The 20671-nt window shown below is 42.1% G+C and overlaps 2 protein-coding genes across 2 annotated transcripts in view; both read left to right on the top strand.

Moving 5' to 3' along the window:
- kcnq1.2 (potassium voltage-gated channel, KQT-like subfamily, member 1.2) overlaps nucleotides 1-20671 on the top strand; it is a gene marked incomplete at both ends in the record, with an annotated part of 592759 nt that overhangs the window by 242872 nt on the left and 329216 nt on the right. The gene's annotated exons all lie outside the window — the stretch shown is intronic.
- Nucleotides 1-20671, top strand: part of pparab (peroxisome proliferator-activated receptor alpha b) — a 79157-nt gene that overhangs the window by 54605 nt on the left and 3881 nt on the right. The window contains exons 4-5 of the mRNA XM_084060409.1: nucleotides 4289-4427; nucleotides 12998-13197. Of these exons, the coding sequence (XP_083916535.1) occupies nucleotides 4289-4427; nucleotides 12998-13197 (339 nt within the window). The remainder of the gene's footprint in view (nucleotides 1-4288; nucleotides 4428-12997; nucleotides 13198-20671) is intronic.

The following is a 20671-nucleotide window of genomic DNA, read 5'->3' as shown; positions in this document are numbered from 1 at the left end:
GCTTCGCGCAGCGTTTTGAGCTTGTAGATCTGCTACTTTTGTTGTTTTTGTGTGACGCTGTAGGGGGGCGAGGGACATGAATAGTCACCTAGTTGGACAGAAAAACTTCAGTTTGTCAAGGAATGACTGACACCAGGCCAGGGCAGTGACAGAGATACATAGTATACCTGTTACCATAGAGATACATACAGTACATACATGATGTTCATAGAGATACATACATGATGTTCATAGAGATACATACAGTACATACATGATGTTCATAGAGATACATACAGTACATACATGATGTTCATAGAGATACATACAGTACATACATGATGTTCATAGAGATACATACATGATGTTCATAGAGATACATACATGATGTTCATAGAGATACATACGGTACATACATGATGTTCATAGAGATACATACATGATGTTCATAGAGATACATACATGATGTTCATAGAGATACATACGGTACATACATGATGTTCATAGAGATACATACATGATGTTCATAGAGATACATACATGATGTTCATAGAGATACATACGGTACATACATGATGTTCATAGAGATACATACATGATGTTCATAGAGATACATACATGATGTTCATAGAGATACATACAGTACATACATGATGTTCATAGAGATACATACATGATGTTCATAGAGATACATACATGATGTTCATAGAGATACATACATGATGTTCATAGAGATACATACATGATGTTCATAGAGATACATACATGATGTTCATAGAGATACATACATGATGTTCATAGAGATACATACATGATGTTCATAGAGATACATACATGATGTTCATAGAGATACATACAGTACATACATGATGTTCATAGAGATACATACAGTACATACATGATGTTCATAGAGATACATACAGTACATACATGATGTTCATAGAGATACATACAGTACATACATGATGTTCATAGAGATACATACAGTACATACATGATGTTCATAGAGATACATACATGATGTTCATAGAGATACATACATGATGTTCATAGAGATACATACATGATGTTCATAGAGATACATACATGATGTTCATAGAGATACATACATGATGTTCATAGAGATACATACATGATGTTCATAGAGATACATACATGATGTTCATGCTGATGACAGATCCAGGTGAACCAGGACTGAGGATCTACCAGAATCAGTTAGAAGAAAGACGTGAGTGACCTATCCTCCAGTTGTCGCTGTCATGGGAAAATGACAGAAATAGTTTGACCTCTATTATGATGGCAACACACTGACCCCCTACAGCGCTGGACACACACACACACACACACACACACACACACACACACACACACACACACACACACACACACACACACACACACACACACACTGACCCCCTACAGCGCTGGACACACACACACACACACACACACACACACACACACACACACACACACACACACACACACACACTGACCCCCTACAGCGCTGGACACACACACACACACACACACACACACACACACACACACACACACACACACACACACACACACACACACACACACACACACACCCACACTGGCCCCCTGCAGCGCTGGACACACACACACACACACACACACACACACACCCACACTGGCCCCCTGCAGGGCCAGTGTGTTCTAAATGGACCCTTAAAGGTCTGTAACGGCGAGTGTACAAATGGAACCAAATGTACCCGTGTGGGTCCATTTGTACGAGTTCTTGAAATAAATAAAAAGTTTGAGAACCACTGGTCTAGGACTCTCCAAACTCTGACCCAAACATCTGCCATGGTCCGGGCTCTGGTGTCAGTGTGTATGTATTCATTTCCCCATGTCTTTCATAACAACGGTTTGTTCTATTTATAGTGAAATATCACCTGAATCACAACTCCACCCAGAATCAACACATTCTTGTCACACATTGTAATTCACTTGATGGTTAAAGTTCTCAAATGTATAAAAATCTTTTGAAAATAGCAGATCTACAAGCTCACAATGCGTCACATCGCGACGCATTGCGAGCTTGTAGATCGGCTATTTTCAAATGGTCGAAATGTATATAGGGCTGAAGTGTTTAATGTGTGTTTTGTAATAATAATCAAACTCTTTAAAAGTAACTAAGTAACTCAAGTTTTCAAATAATTGTAGTGGAGTAAAAGTACAATATTTGCATTGCAAGTATTGGAAATACTCACGTAAAGTACTAATACCTCAAAATATGTACTTAAGTACAGTACTTAAGAAATTGTACTTAGTTACTTTACACCACTGCTGAAAACCTGACATTATTTCCTCAAGATAAATAAGAAGGCAGACAGCTATGAATCTGGTTGCATGTTGATATTAAGCAATATTCCCCTGTCCATGTCCAGCCTGTTGACTGTCCATGTTCAGCCTGTTGACTGTCCATGTCCAGCCTGTTGACTGTCCATGTTCAGCCTGTTGACTGTCCATGTTCAGCCTGTTGACTGTCCATGTTCGGCCTGTTGACTGTCCATGTTCAGCCTGTTGACTGTCCATGTCCAGCCTGTTGACTGTCCATGTCCAGCCTGTTGACTGTCCATGTCCAGCCTGTTGACTGTCCATGTTCAGCCTGTTGACTGTCCATGTCCAGCCTGTTGACTGTCCATGTTCGGCCTGTTGACTGTCCATGTTCAGCCTGTTGACTGTCCATGTTCAGCCTGTTGACTGTCCATGTTCGGCCTGTTGACTGTCCATGTTCAGCCTGTTGACTGTCCATGTTCGGCCTGTTGACTGTCCATGTCCAGCCTGTTGACTGTCCATGTTCGGCCTGTTGACTGTCCATGTTCGGCCTGTTGACTGTCCATGTCCAGCCTGTTGACTGTCCATGTTCGGCCTGTTGACTGTCCATGTTCGGCCTGTTGACTGTCCATGTCCAGCCTGTTGACTGTCCATGTCCAGCCTGTTGACTGTCCATGTCCAGCCTGTTGACTGTCCATGTCCAGCCTGTTGACTGGTCCCTGAAGACACATGTTGCTCTTTGTGTGAGATTGTGTAAACTCAGTGGAGATCAGTGTTGAAATGATAACCGTGTGTCACGTACCACTCACATGGAGGGGAGTCAATAACTGTGATTAATGGCCTCCCGTTTCATTTCTAATGGGGAGAGTTGGTCAATAGCGTCTTCTGGATGGCTTATTTGGATGCAAAATAAGGTTATTCGAGGCTCTTTTGACTTGTACTCTTAACCACTTAACCATTTAGCCGCAAAAATGTTCTAAATTATTTTTGAAAATAGCCCGTCTAACAAACCCGCAATGCGCCGCATGGCGACCCTGACATCCACACACAATAAACTGTTTTTATTATGTTTTGACACTTGCTTTGGCAATGTGAACGGATGTCTTCTCGTGCCAATAAAGCGCCTTTCAATTGACATTCCCAAAATTGGGATGCCAAGGTTATAGCGGTTAAACAAACTGAGAAACTGTCATTTATTTTATTTTTTTAAACCTTTTTATTAGTTTAATACAAGCTTAAATGGCCATTTCTATGTCTTATGGCATTGCTTCTCAAAGTGGGTCCAGGGACCTCCAGAGGTCCTTCTGGGGGGTGTTCCAGGGGGTCCCCAGCAAAAAGTGTCCGTTCAAAAATAGCAGATCTACAAGCTCACAGTGCGTCACTTCATGCTGCGCTGGGAGCTTGTAGATCTGCTATTTTTTTACATTAAAAAAATCAATCTGGAAAGTTTTTGAATTTCTTTTTAATCTTTAATATTTTTAAACATAAATCTTCTCTTTTGGGGGTCCCTGGGGGTCCCTGGCCCTAAAGCTTTTCAGATGGGCTTAGATGTTAAACATTGACAATAATAACTAATACTGAGGCTTTGGCAATACTTTATAGTCTGTTAAATCCCTTGTGTCTGTTCTGCTCCACCATGCAGGGGTTCTTCAGGAGAACCATCCTGTTAAATCCCTTGTGTCTGTTCTGCTCCACCATGCAGGGGTTCTTCAGGAGAACCATCCTGTTAAATCCCTTGTGTCTGTTCTGCTCCACCATGCAGGGGTTCTTCAGGAGAACCATCCTGTTAAATCCCTTGTGTCTGTTCTGCTCCACCATGCAGGGGTTCTTCAGGAGAACCATCCTGTTAAATCCCTTGTGTCTGTTCTGCTCCACCATGCAGGGGTTCTTCAGGAGAACCATCCTGTTAAATCCCTTGTGTCTGTTCTGCTCCACCATGCAGGGGTTCTTCAGGAGAACCATCCTGTTAAATCCCTTGTGTCTGTTCTGCTCCACCATGCAGGGGTTCTTCAGGAGAACCATCCGTCTAAAGCTGGAGTATGATAAGTGTGAGCGACGCTGCAAGATCCAGAAGAAGAACCGCAACAAGTGCCAATTCTGCCGCTTCCAGAAGTGCCTGTCTGTGGGCATGTCCCACAACGGTGAGTTACACACACACACACACACACACACACACACACACACACACACACACACACACACACACACACACACACACACACACACACACACACACACACACACACACACACACACACACACACACACACACACACACACACACACACACACACACACACACACACAGTGATGTGTCTCTTGCAGATGGCCTGGGGGCGTGTTTGAACATATATGAACTTTTAACATGGAAATGATTATGACGATTATGCAAAAAATAATTGCGATTACCTCAAATAATTGCGATGATGCAATGATTGTGTCAGGCTGACAGGCCCTACGGGTAATGCATAACGAGTGGGGGGGGCATGTATTCCCATCTTGCATCATTCTCCACTTGCTTTGTTCCTGAGTAGTTTGGCCCTCACAACACACACACACACACACACACACACACACACACACACACACACACACACACACACACACACACACACACACACACACACACACACACATACACACACACACGCATACACACACAGAGACTATTACGTGCTAACACACAAACAAGCTCTTCGATATTCGGTTGCATGTTAAAACAAGCTCAACAACTGGAATAGACTATTATTCAGTACAATCGTTTTCCCATTACAGCACTTTGACTTTCAGTCACATTATCATCTATCTGCTCTGAGATAGAACAGTCACATTATCATCTATCTGTATGAGATAGAACAGTCACATTATCATCTATCTGCTCTGAGATAGAACAGTCACATTATCATCTATCTGTATGAGATAGAACAGTCACATTATCATCTATCTGCTCTGAGATAGAACAGTCACATTATCATCTATCTGTATGAGATAGAACAGTCACATTATCATCTATCTGCTCTGAGATAGAACAGTCACATTATCATCTATCTGCTCTGAGATAGAACAGTCACATTATCATCTATCTGTATGAGATAGAACAGTCACATTATCATCTGCCGCACTACATTCTGTCATGCAGTGGCTCTCCAAAAAAGTAGGGTCCGGGGACCCCCAGGGGTTTGTGACGGGGGTTCCAGGGGGTTCCCCAGGAAAAGGAGGAACAGTTTGAACCACTTTGAACATATTTCATACTTTCCGATATATAAAAAAATAGCAGATCTACAAGCTCAAAACGCAGCGCGAAGTGACGCGCTTTGAGCTTGTAGGTCTGCTATTTTTGATGATTTTGTGTGATGCTGTAGTATGATCACGTAGGGCGTTAATTTACAAACAAACACAAAGAGTTAGAATATGGAGATAAGAGGTTTCTGCCTGACAACAACGATAAACGATATGCTCCGGGGGTCCTTGAAACAATATCATTTCAGATGGGGCAAACTACATCAATGTGGGGGTCCTTCACGTGAACGTGTTTGAGAGCCACTTGCTTGCTGCATGCCTGCAGTGAGAGCTTCAGACGGGGCTGCCTGTGTGCAGGGCTGTGTGTACTGTTGGGTGAACCCGCTCACCCTCAGGGTGCTCACAGTAACTATGTTACTAAGTCATCTGTCAGCAGCACTGCCTCAAACATGTCATGTTGTTGTTAGTAGGAATAAACACAGAAGCCACCCGGGAGGAAGTGGACTAAGAAAGGGGAGGGTCAAGCCCAAGTTCCTGTTTTAAAAGGAGGTGGTGCCCCCAGTGGCAAAAACAAAGAAAAAAATATATATATGTTTTTTTACCAAATGGGTTCCCTGATTGTTTATGAAGTATTATTATTACTTTGCCCAGTATTAGTGCAACAATAGCCACAACTGTAATAATATGACATTTATTAATCCAAGTAACTTTGAGTTACTAAAGTTACAATGAATGTGATTTGTATGAGACTATTGAGCCTAAATTATGACATAATTATGACGGGTGTTGTGTTGGGAAAGCAAAAGTAATACAGTTATCATCTTCTTTCGGCTATTTCACATCAGCAAATATAGCAATATAACAATATAACTTGTAATGCAGTTACTCTTGATACCAAGTCATCTTTAAGTAGTAATAAATAACTAATAACGTATTACTCTTCCTGAGTAAACTTTCCCATCACTGTGTAGGGTGAACCTAGTGACAACTTTAACCCATTAAGACCTGAGGCCCATTCTACAAATGTCTTCTAAATCCTAATAGTTTTTTTTTCTTCTACATAATAAATATAAAAATACAAAAATACAAAAATACAAAAATATGAAAACATTGAAAATATATAAAATATAAAAATATAAAAAATCAAAAATATCTCAAAATATGTTGTTCCAGAGTGTACTCTGTACTATAGTTCATATGTAATGTCTATGTGTCCTATAGTTCATATGTAATGTCTATGTGTCCTATAGTTCATATGTAATGTCTATGTGTCCTATAGTTCATATGTAATGTCTATGTGTCCTATAGTTCATATGTAATGTCTATGTGTCCTATAGTTCATATGTAATGTCTATGTGTCCTATAGTTCATATGTAATGTCTATGTGTCCTATAGTTCATATGTAATGTCTATGTGTCCTATAGTTCATATGTAATGTCTATGTGTCCTATAGTTCATATGTAATGTCTATGTGTCCTATAGTACATATGTAATGTCTATGTGTCCTATAGTTCATATGTAATGTCTATGTGTCCTATAGTACATATGTAATGTCTATGTGTCCTATAGTTCATATGTAATGTCTATGTGTCCTATAGTTCATATGTAATGTCTATGTGTCCTATAGTTCATATGTAATGTCTATGTGTCCTATAGTTCATATGTAATGTCTATGTGTCCTATAGTTCATATGTAATGTCTATGTGTCCTATAGTTCATATGTAATGTCTATGTGTCCTATAGTTCATATGTAATGTCTATGTGTCCTATAGTTCATATGTAATGTCTATGTGTCCTATAGTTCATATGTAATGTCTATGTGTCCTATAGTTCATATGTAATGTCTATGTGTCCTATAGTTCATATGTAATGTCTATGTGTCCTATAGTTCATATGTAATGTCTATGTGTCCTATAGTTCATATGTAATGTCTATGTGTCCTATAGTTCATATGTAATGTCTATGTGTCCTATAGTTCATATGTAATGTCTATGTGTCCTATAGTACATATGTAATGTCTATGTGTCCTATAGTTCATATGTAATGTCTATGTGTCCTATAGTTCATATGTAATGTCTATGTGTCCTATAGTTCATATGTAATGTCTATGTGTCCTATAGTTCATATGTAATGTCTATGTGTCCTATAGTTCATATGTAATGTCTATGTGTCCTATAGTTCATATGTAATGTCTATGTGTCCTATAGTTCATATGTAATGTCTATGTGTCCTATAGTTCATATGTAATGTCTATGTGTCCTATAGTTCATATGTAATGTCTATGTGTCCTATAGTTCATATGTAATGTCTATGTGTCCTATAGTTCATATGTAATGTCTATGTGTCCTATAGTTCATATGTAATGTCTATGTGTCCTATAGTTCATATGTAATGTCTATGTGTCCTATAGTTCATATGTAATGTCTATGTGTCCTATAGTTCATATGTAATGTCTATGTGTCCTATAGTTCATATGTAATGTCTATGTGTCCTATAGTTCATAGAGGTGAGGATGTGGGACAGTGGGACACTGTCCTCACTGTCTGGCTTTGTGACCCATGTTGTTTACTCAACATACAGCCAGCATGGCATGTTGACCTCTGGCCACGGTCAGCGTCCTGCAGGGCGCAATGCACTGATCACCATATTGTCTGAGTGTGTGTGTGTGTGCATGTAGCTGTGTACACACACACACACACACACACACACACACACACACACACACACACACACACACACACACACACACACACACACACACACACACACACACATGCACACACGTGCCTGCCTAATGTCAAGATCCAAAAGGTCAACATCATTGGAGGGTTTACTCAAAGACTGAGCACACAAATACAGACATGGCCTTTTGTCTGTGAGTCTATACTGATTTAGTTTAGTCATATTTGAGTCATCTGAAACGTTTTACTGTTTTACTGTAAGTCTAGTCGACTAAATATCATAAGTAACTAAAGTGTATGTTGGCGGTGCCTTGATGGCGTCGTAATGCCTGATTTTACACTTGGTTGCATGCTGGAAATAGCTGATCTACAAGCCCACAACAGAGCGTAACACCCGAGCGCAACCAAACATAACATAACTTGTCTTTTAGTTCTACTGGATCTCTTCTCCACTAGATCCCTCACTAACATGTTAGTCTAGTTTTTATTTGTTGACGGAATTGTCAATATATTTAGTCTTAGTTTTAGTCATCATAGCTTAGTTTTGATGTCGTTTTGATGTAGTTTTCTTCAGTGAAAAAAGGTAGTCGCCAATTAGTTTTTGTCATAGTTTTAGTCGACAAAATCAACACTGGTATACAGTATAGGACACTGTATCATGAGCACAGTATTGATAAACCAGTCCCATGGAAGTTGTCATTAAAGGCCATTTGTTTCCGTTTGTCAGAGTCTCTCTCAGAGCTACAGACCCCGTAAGGGTCCGTTTGGACCTCTGGTGGTCCCCGAACCAGACGTTTAGAACCAGTGTCGTAGTAGGGGGGGGGGGGGGGGGGGATGTCCCTAGATCGCCTACATCGCCTACACTCAGTGGTAGTATTTCTGTCAATGGCACTTCCTCTTTGTGTGTGTGTGTGTGTGTGTCTGTGTGTGTGTGTGTGTGTGTTGGGTTTCATAGGGTGGTAATGTGAGCGCAGACGGAGCGGGACACTGGAGAGGGAAGTGTTAAGTGATCCTGTGAGGTCGGGTGGGTTTAGGAGAGACCCACGTACTGTAGTTAGGCTCATAACGGAAGTTGTATTAGTCATAGGGCTTATTATTGATCATCTATTGATCGCACAGCGGCTGAGAATGCAGGAAGTTTGCCATTTTTTATGAAAACAGATCGACACGTTCACAGATCACCATTTCATCCTGTACTGTACTGTACTGTACTGTACTGTACTGTACTGTACCGTACTGTACTGTACTGTATTGTACTTAATGTGTTTTTTTAGGCTACACTACTGGTAGCTCCGTTGTCATTATACTGCGTGTGTCTATATCAGTGGTTCTCAAAAACCCAGGAGGGTCCCAAATGATTTTAGGAGGTCTCCAGGTGATTTGCTTAATGTGTAAAAAAAACATTGTTTGACTATGTAAGACTTTAAACAGTTCTGTGTGGATGAATCAGACTGATTACGCACAACAAAGATCACGTAAATGTGCAGATAATATTCAGACATGGACTTTAAATAACAGGAAAGGACGATGTGTGGAGAAGCCAGTCGGTTACAATGTAACGATAAACCTATAGGGCTGTTGTGTGGGAATACTATTTCCATGGATCTTAATATAGCAGAATGACCGTGTTCAATATCATATCTTCTGGGCCCTCCGGCCGTCTCAGCAGTCTGTGTATCTGTTTTTAACAAACAGAATATTATTGTGTAATATAGTTTGTACAACAGCTCACAGATCACATGTTCAGACAAGATGAAGTGTAATAAATGCTTCAGTGATGCCATGCTGCTGTAAGCTTGTGAGGGCTGGTCTGTTAGCGTTTAATAACCCTATAGTTGTTGCTGTTGGTTGAGCAGGAGCTGGGTGTATAGAGAGGCCGCTGGTTTCCCAGCCGGTTCGCCTCCCTTGGTCTATGTGTCGAACAAGCAAGACTCTTAACCCCTACCCCCCCCCCCCTCCCCCCCCTCCCCATGTGCTCAGCATGACCACCTGAGTAGCCATCAGCTGGGTGAAGCTGAATTTCCCCTGTAGGATGAGTATTATGTATTAAGGCCCTGACACACTCCAAAGGGACCCTGGCCTCCGCACGTCAAGTTAGGCCACTTGGACGCGTCTATTCGTCTCTATATATTGGGCTGTGAAATGCAGTGGCTTTCAACCTTTTTCATATCAAGTTCCATTATTTATTCTGCATTTGAGCCACAGAACCGTTTGATGACATTTAGACTCTCAGACTTAACTTATGACCCAAAGTACAGTTTATGTCGTTGGATAAGATGTCGTCCACAATGCCATCCATGTTGTATAGATGTTGGTTCCATAGGAGAGACAACATCCATGTTGTATAGATGTTGGTTCCATAGGAGAGACAACATCCATGTTGTATAGATGTTGGTTCCATAGGAGAGATAACATCCATGTTGTATAGATGTTGGTTCCATAGGAGAGACAACATCCATGTTGTATAGATGTTGGTTCCATAGGAGAGACAACATCCATGTTGTATAGATGTTGGTTCCATAGGAGAGACAACATCCATGTTGTATAGATGTTGGTTCCATAGGAGAGACAACATCCATGTTGTATAGATGTTGGTTCCATAGGAGAGACAACATCCATGTTGTATAGATGTTGGTTCCATAGGAGAGACAACATCCATGTTGTATAGATGTTGGTTCCATAGGAGAGACAACATCCATGTTGTATAGATGTTGGTTCCATAGGAGAGACAACATCCATGTTGTATAGATGTTGGTTCCATAGGAGAGACAACATCCATGTTGTATAGATGTTGGTTCCATAGGAGAGATAACATCCATGTTGTATAGATGTTGGTTCCATAGGAGAGATAACATCCATGTTGTATAGATGTTGGTTCCATAGGAGAGATAACATCCATGTTGTATAGATGTTGGTTCCATAGGAGAGACAACATCCATGTTGTATAGATGTTGGTTCCATAGGAGAGATAACATCCATGTTGTATAGATGTTGGTTCCATAGGAGAGACAACATCCATGTTGTATAGATGTTGGTTCCATAGGAGAGATAACATCCATGTTGTATAGATGTTGGTTCCATAGGAGAGACAACATCCATGTTGTATAGATGTTGGTTCCATAGGAGAGATAACATCCATGTTGTATAGATGTTGGTTCCATAGGAGAGACAACATCCATGTTGTATAGATGTTGGTTCCATAGGAGAGACAACATCCATGTTGTATAGATGTTGGTTCCATAGGAGAGATAACATCCATGTTGTATAGATGTTGGTTCCATAGGAGAGACAACATCCATGTTGTATAGATGTTGGTTCCATAGGAGAGACAACATGTTGTATAGATGTTGGTTCCATAGGAGAGACAACATCCATGTTGTATAGATGTTGGTTCCATAGGAGAGACAACATCCATGTTGTATAGATGTTGGTTCCATAGGAGAGACAACATCCATGTTGTATAGATGTTGGTTCCATAGGAGAGACAACATCCATGTTGTATAGATGTTGGTTCCATAGGAGAGACAACATGTTGTATAGATGTTGGTTCCATAGGAGAGACAACATCCATGTTGTATAGATGTTGGTTCCATAGGAGAGACAACATCCATGTTGTATAGATGTTGGTTCCATAGGAGAGACAACAGGCAAACGTTGATCAAAATAACAATTATTCTACTCTCTCTAATTGTGTTACTTCTTGTAAACAAAGTAATGAAGATGTTTAACAATAATTTAACTCTTGAGAGCGTAACATGCAACCAAATGGACCCTTACGGGTCCATTTGGTTGCATGTTACGCTCTCAAGAGCTAAAGATCTAATTAGCGTCCACTCCATTTGGTTACCAACTCTCCATCGTTTAGCTGGGGACCACCTGGAACCCCCTCAAGGACCACCGCTGGTCCCCGCACCACTGGTTGAGAACCACTGGTGTAATGTATTGTTGCTTTGCACACAATACTGGAGTTGAGTACTTCTATCCACCACCGGAAATGACAGAACATAATAATAATAGCCCCGCCCACCTCCCCACCTAGGGTCTCGCTCTCTCTCCCTCCCAGTGAGGTCAGAGGGGCAGCCCCTCCCCCTGGAGACTTAAAGTTTAGCTCCGCTCAATGTCTCTTCTCTTAATGAGAGTTGGCTCCTGGCCAACGCTCCAGTGTGCAGCTCTTATACCACATAGTGGCTCTAACCCTAACCCTTTACACATAGTGGCTCATCCACTTACTTAGTGAACAGTAATCTAATGAGGCCCCATGCTGGGTGGGTGCTGCCTATCTCCCTCTCTATCAGTGGTGGAAAAGGCACTCACATTTTACACGTAAAAGTATCAATGCTGCAATACAGAAATACTCTGTTACGATGTAAAAGTGTCACTCAAAATGTACTTGAGTGAAAGTACAGAAGTGTTGGCATCAAAATGTACTTAAAGTACCAAAAGTAAAAGTACTCATTATGCAGAATGTCCCATGTCAAGTTTTCAAATGTAATCAAATATTTTGAAAATGGCAGAACTACAAGGTCACAATGCGTCGTGTCGCAAACTCGCAACGCATTGTGAGTTTGAAGATCGGCTATTTTCAAATGGCCAAAATGTATATAGGGCGCAGACGCGTTCCCGGATTGAATGGGTAAACCGTTTGGCACTAAGGGGGGCCGCACGCCAGAGGCCATAATGGCTCTTCTGGGGGGGTCCTTGGCATGGAAACGTCTGGGAGCCCCTGATCTCTTCTCTACTCCTCCACTGTAAGGTAAACATGTGTCTCACTCTTCTCTCTCTCTCCACAGCCATCCGCTTCGGCCGGATGCCCCAGTCGGAGAAGCTGAAGCTGAAGGCGGAGATGGTGACGGGGGACCGGGACGTGGAGGACCCCCAGGTGGCCGACCAGAAGACCCTGGCCCGGCAGATCTACGAGGCCTACCTCAAGAACTTCAACATGAACAAAGCCAAGGCCAGGACCATCCTCACTGGCAAGACCAGCACACCTGTAGGTCACCTAACCGAGTACTGTCTGTAGGTCACCTAACCGAGTACTGTCTGTAGGTCACTTAACCGAGTACTGTCTGTAGGTCACCTAACCGAGTACTGTCTGTAGGTCACTTAACCGAGTACTGTCTGTACGTCACCTAACCGAGTACTGTCTGTACGTCACCTAACCGAGTACTGTCTGTACGTCACCTAACCGAGTACTGTCTGTAGGTCACCTAACCGAGTACTGTCTGTAGGTCACCTAACCGAGTACTGTCTGTAGGTCACCTAACCGAGTACTGTCTGTAGGTCACCTAACCGAGTACTGTCTGTAGGTCACCTAACCGAGTACTGTCTGTCTGTACACATGCATGTCTGTAGGTCACCTAACGAGTAATGGTGTGATGGGGGCACTGCGTTTCGAGCTTGTAGATCTGCTACTTTTGCAATTTTTCAATTTGATCCTGAAACGTTTTGGACGTAATGGTTTAATGGTTTCCACAGACAGAGACGATGAAACCTTGTATCTCCATATTTCAACTTTGTGTTTTTCATAAATGAATGGAGTGGATAAGTAGCAAAAATAGACGATCAACAAGCTCACAATGCGTCACATCGTCATGTCTTGTGAACTTGCTAATCAGCAACAACAAAAAAATTACGATCAACATTTTGCAAGTGAAAGTGTTTCAGTGTGTCTGTGGTTCAGTGTGTCTGTGGTTCAGTGTGTCTGTGGTTCAGTGTGTCTGTGGTTCAGTGTGTCTGTGGTTCAGTGTGTATGTGGTTCAGTGTGTGTGTGGTTCAGTGTGTGTGTGTGGTTCAGTGTGTCTGTGGTTCAGTGTGTCTGTGGTTCAGTGTGTCTGTGGTTCAGTGTGTCTGTGGGTTTTATAAATATTGAACCAATGCAAAGTATTAACAAGAGCTTGGATCCACTGGAACATTTCCTGAAAAATACAAGGTTCTGCCCAACAACAACATAAATCAATAATAATAATAATATAATTTATACAGTGTAGCGCTTTTCTAAGAACTCAAAGTCGCTTTACAAAACAGAAACAAAATAACTATTGTATTAGGAAAAAATAGTTACAAGATTAAAAACTAAGAACTAATAATAATAAAAGGTAGGAAAGGGGGGATTAGAATTAGGGAATGCCAGTCTGAGAAGGTGGGTGTTGAGTGTGGGTTTTGTACCGTACGTGGCGAGGGTGGGGGGGAGGCATCTTTGATGTGAGAGTTCCATAGGGAGGGAGGGGGGCCACAACTGAGAAGGCCCTGTCACCCCCAGGTTGGTTTCCACCTTAGGGTTCAAGTGGTTATTAACAGTCATTTGTCAATGTGTCAATCTGTCACGGTTCAGAGGTTTACATCCCAGTAGTGTGTGTGTGTGTGTGTGTGTGTGTGTGTGTGTGTGTGTGTGTGTGTGTGTGTGTGTGTGTGTGTGTGTGTGTGTGTGTGTGTGTGTGTGTGTGTGTGTGTGTGTGTGTGTGTGTGTGTGTGTGTGTGTGTGCCGGAGTCGCTTAAACCCGATGAACCCGATAGGACAGAACATTACAAGGGCTCAGGTTTGGTTTTACTGGCACAAAGAGGACCGTCCAAGTCACTGGCCCTCATTTATCAACGGAGCGTATAAACCTTATATTTTTCCATATATTCGGCCGTACACCAACGTCAAAGTCACATTTATCAACGAATCCTATATAGGCAATCCTAGCGTACATTTGGTCGGAGTCTTGATAAATGTCACGGCTGAAACCGAGCGTTATTTAAACAACACGCCCTTAAATATTCTCGCCCTGATTTTACGACATGGAGAACCAGAATACGACCAAACACATAATGAAAAGCCAATAAGAAAGAGTTTCCCCGACTCGCCTCGCTGCTTGTCAAGTCACACACACGCACAAGCACACGCCTCTCTCTCTCTCACACACTCACATACACACACACACACACACACACACACACACACACACACACACACGCGCGCCCAACTGTGTCTTTCATGTAATCCGTAGCGGTACAATCTTTGTCACGTAGACTTGTAGCCTACATGAATGACATATTATGATACCAATCACATCGCCATGAATGGGGTTTGTATATTAATTTATTTAACCCATACCGAGCAGTACACAAGCAGTCATGTAGGATATTCCCCGTGAGACTCGGACGGGCGGCAGTGATCCCGTGCTGCCACGTTAATAAGAGATTCGATCGTCGGGTTTATATCCTTAACCCAGCCAGGTTGTGTAGCCTACATAACTCTCTATGACATAACTCCATAACATAGGACAAGCTACTGTAAGTTTGTAGACCTCACTGTCCATGGAAAGATGGTCGGGGCTCCTGAAAATGCTCTCGCAGAAGCGCTCGTATTTTTCGCAATGCGACCCGTTGTGAGCTTGTAGATCTGCTATTTTCAAATAGCCTATGCAGCCAGATCTGCAAGCTTAACCGAATGACTGTTAAAGCAGTTTGTTTAAATTACTTTATAAAATGTTATATTTTCACAGGGATTATTTATTAGTGTAGATATACATTTAGGAGTGGATTATGTGTCCAGATACCTGTCAGACAGTCAGACAATGCTGCTCTGCAGGTCTACAATGGAATAAACGGGCGCAGCCAAAGTGAACAACTGATCTCGACCAGACGTGAGATCTGCGTACGGTAGGATGAATCCAACGTCAGGATATATTGATAAATGCCGAAAGTTGCGGTGATCTCGCCGTACGCCCATTATTTGGTCTGCGCCGCGTTGATAAATGAGAGCCACTGTGTGGTGTGCATGGTGTGGGTGATGTTTGGTGTGCAGGGTGTGGGTGATGAGCCAGACACTAGCTCAGCGTGTGTCTGTACCGTCCTTAATGTGCCACTTGTGTATTGCTTTGGACATTTGTAATGTTCTTGCCTTCTAGAACAGTTTCCTAACACAAAGGATTAGAGGCTTTTGGTGCAACGCTGAAGTTTATCACCTCCCATTGGGGCCACTTTTAGTTTTTTTGGCTCATCGTTGTTTTTGTTTTTTTGTCTTTTCAAAGTGTGACGAAACGAATAAACCCAAAAGTGTCTCATGTCTCAATATGAGCTGCAGCTGATTGGCCGGCCGGCCAACCCGATGACAGAAATATACTTGCTCAATATCAGTGGCACAAGCCAGCCAGCCTGCAGCCGGACAAGGAATCATCTGTTTCTGTTGAAATGATATAAAGAAGCCACTGTGTTGCACAGCTTCACCACTCCTCCTTTCCTTCATCCCTCCATCTCTGTCCCCCCCCCCCCCCGTCCAGTAGTGGAGAAGTACTCCAAGATTTTACTTTAAGTAAAAGTATCAATACCAGAATACCAGCTTTGTTACAAGTAACAGTCGTGTATTCTAAACGTTAGTTGACTATACTTAAAAGTACAGAAAGTACTATAAGCTCACAACATGCCATGATGCCACGTAGATCTGCTATTTCTGAATAGTCAAAGTATAACATAATGGTTAAAGTGGTTAAAATCTAAAATGACAGATGCTTTGCCGGTCTTAATGGATTAATTAGAGTACTTGTCTGAGTAAATATACTTAGTTAGTTTCCACTACTGCCTCCCTCCTTTTCCTCTGAAGTGTTTCCAGCTCCCTCTCATGGTGTGTGTCTGAACATGTTGCCTCCTGGGTGGCATTAGGGTCCAGAGTCCAACGTCCAGAGCTGGAGGGTGTAGGAGTGAGACGGGTCAGAGAGGGACGGGTCAGCTGTAATGTAATGTAATGTAGGAGTGAGACGGGTCAGAGAGGGACGGGTCAGCTGTAATGTAATGTAATGTAATGTAATGTAATGTAGGAGTGAGACGGGTCAGAGAGGGACGGGTCAGCTGTAATGTAATGTAATGTAATTTAATGTAATATAGGTGTGAGACGGGTCAGAGAGGGACGGGTCAGCTGTAATGTAATGTAATGTAATGTAATTTAATGTAATGTAGGAGTGAGACGGGTCAGAGAGGGACGGGTCAGCTAGAGTACGCCACCCACGTTCAAAACTAGACCCGGGCCGATGCCACATTTTTGGGTCCGATCCCGATTTTTGAGAGTCCTCGTGCCAAGCTCCCCCAAATTGACATATAGTTGGCCATGGACCAACATCTGAAAATGTTTTTTTGCCAGAGACCCCCAGAAGAGAAATGTATTAAAAAGAATGTAAAATGACTTTTTATTCAAAAACACTTTTAAGATCTTTTGAAAATGTTCAAAAATAGCAGATGTACAAGCTTGCAGCGCGGCATGAAGTGAGGCGCTCTGAGCTTGTATATCTGCTATTTTTAATAGGCAAAATATGGATTTTGCTGGCGACCCCCTGGAACCCCCTCAAGGACCCCTGGTGGTCCCCAAAGCAAAGCAAAGTTTGTTGTTTACCCAGGGTGTCGGACTAAGCACGAAGCTTGTTTCCAGCCGGACCCTGCATGGAAGCCTTGCTCAAGGGCTATTCAGCGGTGATTCATGATTGATGTGATGAATTGGGGAATCGAACTAGGGACCTTCCGGTATCAAGGCCGCCCCTCTAACCACTAGGCCACCGCTGCCCCAGACCCCACTTTGAGAACCAATGCTCTAGAGTCTAAAATGTGGGTCATATAGTGTATACTTATAGTATATAGACACCATTAAATGTTCTAATCAATTTGAAAAACTTGATTTGAAGTTTCTATTGGAGGACATTGAACTAAATGCATACAAAGTATCTTTGATATCAGAGAAAGAGTTCCCTCACTCTGTCTGGAACTTAAAGAAAACGTTATTCACGTTTGGGTCACAGACCTTCATCAGGACACAACAACCACCAGACATTTAAAGGCTACACCCGCAGTGTGTAGGTGTCAGTCATTCATGCAATATTTGAAAAGACAATCCTGTGTGTGTGTGTGTGTGTGTGTGTGTGTGTGTGTGTGTGTGTGTGTGTGTGTGTGTGTGTGTGTGTGTGTGTGTGTGTGTGTGTGTGTGTGTGTGTGTGTGTGTGTGTGTGTGTGTGTGTGTGTGTGTGTGTGTGTGTGTGTGTGTGTGTGTGTGTGTGTAAATACAACACAGTTAACTAGGTCACTGGCAAAGGGAAACATGGCTCTGAATAACAGAGGCAGAATCATGGATGACAATAAATCATCCCAACAGTCAGTTCATCGTTGAAGCCTTTGGGGGCCAATGTTTGTAGTGTGAATATCCAGAGAACATTTTCGCCGACTTTATACGGCCTGTCCCTTCAGATTATGTCCATAAACATGCTCCACACAGATGACGTTCCAACTTGCATCTTCCCGGTGTTTCTTGTTGGCGTTTCACCTTCTAAAAAACCTCCATGGTCTTCATCTTCAGCGGCGGTGCGCTTGAGATTGGCTGAGTTTCAATCGGCTGTTAGCATTAAACGAGGCTCATTCAATATGCAAGAACTGAAGATATGGATTTTTGTAAAGTGGTGATAATATGATGACACATGCAAGTATCTGACAAGAATAAGTCACATTACCAGCTTTGATGAGGCAGTATTACTTTGTTTTAAAAATATAAGTTTTTCTTCATTTTCTGAAAAATGTATATATATTTTTTTCATTTCCTGAAAAATGAACATTTTGGAGTTTGGAGCTGGTTTCTGCCCGACAACAGAGATATGTAAATTAACTAGAAACTAAAGCTGTCCAAAAAAAGTCCACAATGCAGTATCAGCCTCTGAGATGTAGTGGAATAGAAGTATAATAAGAGTTTAAAAGAATGGAAATACTCAAGTAAATGTAATGTTGAGTGAGTACACAATTGTACTCAAATACAGTACTTGACTAAATGTACTTTGTTACTTTCCACCACTCGTTGAAAGTACTCCACAGTATGTGAGTACTTCTCCCTCGCAGTGCATTTAGGATTACATTCCGTCCTTATGATCAACTTGGGGGCTTTTGTTTCTTTGGCTGTAACTGTAAGTTATTAAGTGCTGTCCACCGCCCACCCTGCTCAGACACGCCCACCCTGCTCAGACACGCCCACCCTGCTCAGACACGCCCACCCTGCTCAGACAACAGTCTTACTGTTTCCTCTCTCTGTGACTTGATGTCTTTCTCTACCATGTGTCTGTCACTCAGCGTTAGAATGCTGACGTGTGGCATTACGCTCCTTCTCAGATATCAGTCAGTTTCCTTTGAGCTGTACGTACGGAGCTCATCTGTTATTTGAGCTGTACGTACGGAGCTCATCTCCTATTCAAATCAAAATGTATATATTCGGGAGAAGAAGCACCGGATCATGGAAGCCATCCCGATAACAAAAGCTTGAGGTTTCCTGTATGCTGCGGTATTTATGTAACTAATAGGAGTAGTTCAGATAATAATTAAGACCCTAATGTATCCGGTAGGAGACACAAAGAGTCTCCTTTGTGTCTCCTACATTAGCATCAAATTATTGGCTTAGGAATGTGACAAAAACAAATAAATCTCCATGAATTCAATGCTTCATGGGGTGTGTGATTGATAGAAAATACTTTTTTTGGGGGGATGAACTACTCCTTTAAGCTTCCCTATACAGTATATGTCATAATAGGCAAACATTCTGCAACAATAGAAAAAAACAGATTTACAAGCTCACTCTGCAAAGAGATTTGGTGTAGAGGGAGAAAGAGGATTTGCGCTGAGGAAGACCGATCAGGTGGAAACACGTCCGGTGCTTTTCTGGGTGAGGCAGACACATCAATGAAAGGCCGTTTATTGAGTGCTGGCTGTTTTCCTTGTTTTCAAAAAAGGAGGGGACCAAATACAGAGCCCTGGGGGACCCAGTCCAAGGCAATCGAACAATCCACAGAATGCTCCCACATACGTAACGTAGTGGTTTCCAGTATGATTCACATACGTAACGTAGTGGTTTCCAGTATGATTCACATACGTAACGTAGTGGTTTCCAGTATGATTCACAGAAGTGGTTTGATGTGCAGCAGCAGCTGTTGTCTTCAGTGCTGTGGGAACGCTCCCAGATGAAACCCTCTTTAGCTCAATATTGACCCACAGGCCAAACAGGCCTATCCCAGGCTTACTTTTATATGATACTATATGGCAGGCTTTCTAATATAGTCGTCTTTACGGGGAGTTTAGTTTTTTATATCTTGGTTTCAATAGAGGTTTAACTATGATTGGGAACATGGTTTCAAATGGACATTTTTTGGTCTTGTGTTGGTAGGAAATAGGAATGTTTTGAAGCTGGCTGTCATTCTAGTAAGCCCCGCCCCCACTTAGCTCCTGAAGTGGAAAACTAGTTATTTGTGCCCCATAAATCTGTCTTTGACAGTTGTGCTGCTAGCTCATTCGCTAACCTATAAAATACCCTCATAGTTGGCGTCCATGTAGAATCCTAAGTGTTTTCATACACAACATATTTTCTGTGCCTATGTATAATATACACCACAGATACTCTATGAATACTGTACATACTGTAAGTCCAGTTTGTTTTGACTTTCTTTTAACATCAGCTAATCTTCTAACTA

Source organism: Gymnoscopelus microlampas (assembly GCF_963454915.1).
Source record: "Gymnoscopelus microlampas genome assembly, chromosome: 6".
NCBI classification, from domain to species: Eukaryota; Metazoa; Chordata; class Actinopteri; order Myctophiformes; family Myctophidae; genus Gymnoscopelus; species Gymnoscopelus microlampas.
This window is presented reverse-complemented; position numbering and strand designations above follow the sequence as displayed.